General features: G+C 70.7%; 1 protein-coding gene across 3 annotated transcripts; it reads left to right on the top strand.

The window, feature by feature from the left end:
• Positions 1-354: 354 nt before the first annotated feature.
• SLC25A39 (solute carrier family 25 member 39) lies at positions 355-5,379 on the top strand. Of its 3 annotated transcripts, XM_084301193.1 has the most exons (12): positions 355-453; positions 2,030-2,138; positions 2,219-2,278; positions 2,717-2,761; positions 3,224-3,339; positions 3,456-3,523; positions 3,616-3,740; positions 3,833-4,006; positions 4,081-4,190; positions 4,312-4,393; positions 4,472-4,552; positions 4,644-5,379. In XM_084301193.1, exons 2-12 carry the CDS (start codon positions 2,042-2,044, stop codon positions 4,760-4,762), a joined length of 1,077 nt encoding a protein of 358 aa, XP_084157319.1. In that variant the 5' UTR covers positions 355-453; positions 2,030-2,041; the 3' UTR covers positions 4,763-5,379. The 3 variants fall into 3 exon arrangements, with proteins under 3 accessions (XP_084157319.1, XP_084157317.1, XP_084157318.1); XM_084301191.1 differs by lacking the exon at positions 355-453 and having other exon boundaries at positions 1,008-2,138; XM_084301192.1 differs by lacking the exons at positions 355-453; positions 2,717-2,761 and having other exon boundaries at positions 1,012-2,138.
• The last annotated feature ends 621 nt before the right edge of the window (positions 5,380-6,000 follow it).

Raw genomic sequence — 6,000 nt, 5'->3', positions numbered from 1 at the left:
TGCCAGCACGGGGAGTGTGCAACCATGCAGGGGGTGCTCCTGCAAGCACGGTGAGCGTGCAAAGCGCCCCCCCGCCAGCACAGTGCGCGTGCATTTGTGCAGAGGATGCTTCTGCCAGCACGGTGCGCGTGCAATCGTGCAAAGCGCGCTCCCGCCAGCCCGGTGCGCGTGCAAAGCTCCCCCTTGCACGACCCTTCCCACGCCCCCCCCCCAGCGTCCCCCGGCCCGGCAGGGGGCGCGCGCGCGCGCTCGCGGGGAAGGGGAGGGGCGGGGCGGGGGGGGCGCGCTGCGCGCGCGCGGGCAGGAGGCGGAAGCGGCGCGCGGCGGCGGGGGCGCGCTCGGCGCCCGTGGGGCTCCTTAAAGGCGCCGCCGCCCCCCCCCCTCCTCCCCCCCCCACCCCCCCCCCTCCGCGTGCCCGGGGACGGCAGCGCCGCGCGGGGCCGGAATGAGCAGGTGGGGGCCCCCCCGGGACACCCCCCCCCCGCCCCCATCACCACCCCCAAAAAAGAGACCCCCGGGGGGGGGGAGGGCGGGCACGTGGGGGCGCTGCCTCAGTTTCCCTGGAGGGAATGGGGGGGGCTGGGGGGAGGGGCGGGGGGGGTGGGGGGGGGTGTAAGGGGCTGGGGGGGCACTGAGGGCTTGGGGGGGCTGCGGAGGGGGGGGCTGGAAGGGTGAGACCCCCATGGGGGGGGCAAGGTGGGGGAGCCCCCCCCCCCATATCCCCCCCTTGGACCCCTGCCCGTGGTGCCTGAAGCCCCCTGGGTGTCCCGTCCTCCCCCCCGGGTCCCCAGGGTTTGGCCCGGCTGCTGCGCCCCTCATCTTCCTCCCCCTCATCTTCCTCCCCCTCATCTTCCTCCCCCTGGGGATTAACTGGCGGCCTTCCTCACCCTTCATTGCCCACCATCCTCACCCCTCATTGCCAGCCTTCCTCCCCCTCATCTTCCTCACCCTCACCCCCAATCTCCCGCCTTCCTCACCCTCACCTTCGCCCTTAATCCCTGCCTTCCTCCCCCTTCACTGCCCACCTTCCTCACCCTCATCTTCCTCACCCCTCATTTCCAGCCTTCCTCACCCTTCGTCCCCTCCCCGGCTGCATTTTTGGGGTTCCCCCTCCCTTGGGGGTGCCCACACGCCCCCCCCCTCACACCCCCTTTCCCTATATCAGCCCCCAGCTCCGTGCCCCCCCCCGGGCTCTTTCCTCCCCACTGGGGGGGCTGTGGGAAGGATCCGGCCCCGCATTTGTGACCCCCCCCGGAGCGTGACAGCCTCACCCCATGCAGCACCCATGGGTGGCACCCGGAGCCCTGCGCCCAGCCCCGAGGGGCCGCGGCGACCTTGGGGAGGTGCTGAGTCAGGCCCCGAAGGCGTTTGGGGTTTTTTTGGCCCCGCTGCCTCCGTCTGCGCTCAGCGGCCGTGATTTATCCCTGGGGGGGGTGGGGGAGAGCAGAAAACCCCCCGCTGCCCCCCCCAGGAGGGGATCCCTGCTGGCCAGCCCCATAGCGGGGGTGCTGTGTGGGGTTCGGGGGCTGCATCCCGCAGGATGGGCACGCTGTTGGTGCTGCACTGCAGGATTTGGGGCGTGCAGCCGCTTTTTGGGGGGGGGTCTGCGAGGAAGGGGTCTCCCCCCACGTGCCCATGGGGCTGCCCTCGGAGCCAGGACCAGGAGGGGGCCGTCCCCAGCACGGGGCTCCTGCTCTTTGGACCTTGTCCCTTAACCAGCACTGGGAGGGGGGGGGACACACAACATCTCCCCCCCCCGGGCCCTGTGGGAGCAGCACCATGGGGTGTCCAGGCCGGCTGCCAGCACCGTCACCGGGCGTTATCGGGGCCGAGCCGGCCCCAGGAGGGGTCCCTGATGGGGGCAGCACGATTACGGGGGCAGCAGCGGGGTGGGGGCCGCGCCTGCCCCCTGCGCCCTGCCGATAGCGGCGCGCGGAGCAGCCTCACACCGGGGATGCTCGGGTCCGAGCCGTGCCCGGCCCCCCCGGTGGGCTCGGGCGGACCCCCCCGACCCATTTTTACGTTTCAGGAGGGCAGCGCCATGGCCGAGAAGACGTCGCCGGGCCCCGGGGGGGGCATCACGCCCCTGCAGCAGATGCTGGCCTCCGGCACGGGCGCCATCCTCACCTCGCTCTTCGGTGAGGGTTGTGGGGCTATGGGGGGGTCCCGGGGTGGGGGACACCCCGGGAAGAGGCTGACGGGGGGGCTGTCGTTGCAGTGACGCCGCTGGACGTGGTGAAGATCCGGCTGCAGGCACAGAGGACCCCCTTCTCCAAAGGTACCCCACTGGGGCTGCCAGCGCTGGGGATGTCTCCACTCGTGCCTGGGCGCACGGGGCCGTGGTGGGGGTGCTGCTGCCGTGCCCCCCCCCCCGTCCTCCTTCCCCTCATTATGGCCCCATACTGGAGCTGGGCCAGCACTGCGGGGCTGGGTGGGGGGCTCAGCATGCTCCAGAGGCTCCCCATCCCCTGGACCTGCTGCCTTTCGTGCTGCTGCCCGAGCTGCAGGGCTGCTCCGTGCTCCTCCGGGTGCCAGAAATTTGCCGACCCCTCCACCGTGGGGGCTTTGCCCCATGGAGGACATCGGGAACAGCCTCTGGGCTCCCCGCAGCCCTGGTTTGGTGCCGGCAGGGCTCTGTTCCCAGCCCCTTTTTGCTGGGAGCCGGAGGGTGGCCGGTCCCCGGCGCCCCGCTCAGCCTGTCCCCGTTGTGTTTCAGCGTGCTCGGTGCGCTCGGCGCCCTGGGGCTCTCGGCAGGCCACGTGTGAGTACCGAGCTGCTGCTGGTGGCTGCGGGGACGTCCTGGTCCTGGTGTTTTTCTTTTTGCCTGGCTGTCCTTGGTCCTGCCCTGTGGCAGAAGCGTGCCTGCAGCCCCTGGCCTTGCGCTGTCGCTCTGCCCCGCTGTGCCAAAGCCTCCTGGGATCTCCTGCTCGTTTCTTCTGGCCTTGCTAAGAGCGATGCCAGGCCAAGGGGCAGGATGCTCATGGCCAGGGGAGCTCCCCCAGCCTTGGGGGCATCACCCATGGCCTCGCTGCCTCCCCCAGGGTACCCCCTGCCTCCCCCAGGGTACCCCCTGCCCTGTGGGGTCGCGGCCAGCGAGGCTCCTGGCTCTGGTTTGGGGCTCGGGAGCTCGGGTTCGGTGCTCTCCTGGGACAGGCAGGGCTGATTTAGGGCCGGAGGGGTCCGGGCTGGGCTCTCATGGTGCCGCCGTTCCCTCCTGCCCCAGGGAAGTGCTTCCTCTACTGCAATGGGCTCATGGACCACCTCTACGTCTGCCAGAACGGCCCCGGCTGCACCGCCTGGTACAAGGCTCCCCCCCCCACACGCTTCACCGGCACCCTGGTAGGGGCTGCGGGGGTCTCCCCGTGCGGGGTCGGGTGTTCCTGGGGGTGTGTGGGGGGTGCTCACCCCTCTGCCCCCCTCCCACCCTTCCCCCGGGCGCTGCGCTCTCCCCGCAGGACGCCTTCGTGAAGATCACGCGCTACGAGGGCATCAGGTCCCTGTGGAGCGGCCTCCCCCCGACGCTGTGAGTTGTACCCCAATTTTTGGGGTCTGGGGGGGGGCGCACTGACCCTGAGCCTCACGCCGGGGTGCCCTCACCTCCCTCCTCCCCGGCAGGGTGATGGCAGTGCCGGCCACCGTCATTTACTTCACCGCCTACGACCAGCTCCGGGACTACCTGCACGCTCGCACCGGGAGCCGCGGCCACCACATCCCCTTGCTGGCGGGGGCCCTCGCTCGCCGTGAGTACCCCCGAGCACCCCCAGCCCGCAAGGAGGGGCCCGGCTGTGCCCCCCAGTGAGGCTGACACCACCGTTTTTCCCCCCCCGGGCAGTGGGTGCTGTGACTGTGATCAGCCCCCTGGAGCTGATCCGCACCAAGATGCAGTCGCGGCAGCTGAGCTACCGGGAGCTGCGCGTCTGCATCCAGTCGGCGGTGGCTCAGGACGGCTGGCTGTCCCTCTGGAGGGGCTGGGGACCCACCGTGCTGCGGGACGTCCCCTTCTCCGGTAAGGCTGGGGGGCAGGGGGTGGCACGGGGGGGGGGTCACCGGGCAGTGTAGGGGCTTCACCTCTCCTCCCAGCTCTCTACTGGTTCAACTACGAGCTGGTGCGCGAGTGGCTGTGCGCCCAAGCCCGGCTGGATGAGGCCACCTTCATGATCAGCTTCGCCTCCGGGGCCATCTCAGGCACGGTGAGAAAGGGGTCTTGGGGTCTGTAGCCCCCCCCCCCAAGGGGAAACGGGGGTGCAAAGGGCTGGGGCTGTGCTGTGGCCGTGGGGTCGGGGAGCTCAGCCCCGCGCGCTCACCCCGCAGGTGGCCGCGGTGCTGACGCTGCCCTTCGACGTGGTGAAGACCCAGCGGCAGATCGAGCTGGGAGGCAGCGAGATGCACCCGGGTGAGGGGGCTTGCTGTGGGGCGGGGGGGACAGCGGGGAGCCCCCCCAGCACCCCCTAACCCCCCTCTCCTCCCGCAGTCGCAGCCTCCAAGCCCTCGTCCACCTGGCTGCTCATGCGCCGCATCCGCGCCGAGTCGGGCACCCGCGGGCTGTTTGCAGGTGAGGCTGTGACCCCCCCACACACCCTGTCCCGGGGGGAGTTTTGGGGCGCCCCGGTGTCATCGTGGGGCTGACGGCGCTGTCCTTGCAGGGTTCCTGCCCCGTGTCATTAAGGTGGCCCCCGCCTGTGCCATCATGATCAGCACCTACGAGTTCGGCAAAACCTTCTTCCAGAAGCTGAACCAGGAGCGGCGGCTGCGGGGATTGTAAGGGGGGGGGGACACCGATGGGGACCGTGGCCCGTGGGACAGGGACACCCCCCGGACTGACCCCAAGTGCCTTCCCGTGCGCTCTGCTCCCCGCCGGCCCCGTGGTGTGGACACGGTCCCGGGGGCCACCCCGGCCCTGCCGTGCTGGGGGCACGCTGCCTGCTGTGACACTGGGGACGTGGCCCCCCCCCGGCCCTCCCTCGAGGCTGGACAGATGCTGCTGGACTGACTCACGGACTTTGGCGAGGTTGGGTGCCCCCAGCCTCCCACCACCAGGCTCGGGGGTAGGAGTGGGGGCTCCAGCGTGGACCAAACCCCGGGGGCTGCCCCCCCCCGCCTGCCCCCAGTTACGCACAGCCTCCCCTCCTGCCCCCGCGTGGGGTGGGGGCACCTCAGCCTCACAGCCCTGCCTCTGGACCCCCCCCAGCCCCCTCAGGACCTGCTCAGACCCTGCGTGGGGACAAACCTCGCTGCTGCTCTGGGGGGGGGCCGGGCTCTGTCCTGTGCCCCCTCCCTTCACCGCGAGGACCTGCCCTGTGCCCGACCCCCTCCCGGTCCCCCTGGGGGCCTGGGGGGAGTTTCTTTTATTTTCTTAAATAAAACAAAATGGAATTTGTGTCTTAGGGCGCGGAGCCCTGCCCCTGGTCCCTGCAGGGCTGCCTGGTTGTGTGCGGGGGGGGGGGCGTGGGAGGTGTCCCTGGGGCTGGCAGTCGTGTCCCTGCTGCCGGGGGACAGTGCTGTCACCCACCAGGGCAGCGCTGGGGGGGCTTGTTTGGGGCACGGGGGCTCCCAGCACCCCCCATATCTCTTTATGGGGTGGGGGGGACACACAAGGCTGTTTTCCCCCTCCCAGCTGGCTGGGTGCTCACGGGGGGGCCAGCTCGTATCGCTGCGTTTATTGATTCCTTTCGCTCCAACAAGGCAAGCTGGGGCTGAACCAAAACCCAAAAACACCCCAAACAACCCAAAACCCGGGGGGGGGAATGGGGAGGCAAGGAGGGGGGGGGGTCCGATCGCCGTTGTGGGCATGCGGCTGCAAGGAGGGACGGGTGGTCCCATGGGTGCTGAGGCGGGGGGCTGCTGGAAGAGCTGCGCCCCGAGCCCTTGGGATGGCAACGGGGCCGTGCCCGGACCCTCACCCCTGCAGGGGGGCTCACCCCAAGCCCCCCTCCTGCACCCCGCAGCACAACCCCGGTGTCCCCGCAGTTCGTCACCTCCTCCCCAGCCTGGATGGACAGG

This window comes from Netta rufina, assembly GCF_964035555.1.
Source record: "Netta rufina genome assembly, chromosome: 24".
Lineage (NCBI taxonomy): Eukaryota > Metazoa > Chordata > Aves > Anseriformes > Anatidae > Netta > Netta rufina.
This window is presented reverse-complemented; position numbering and strand designations above follow the sequence as displayed.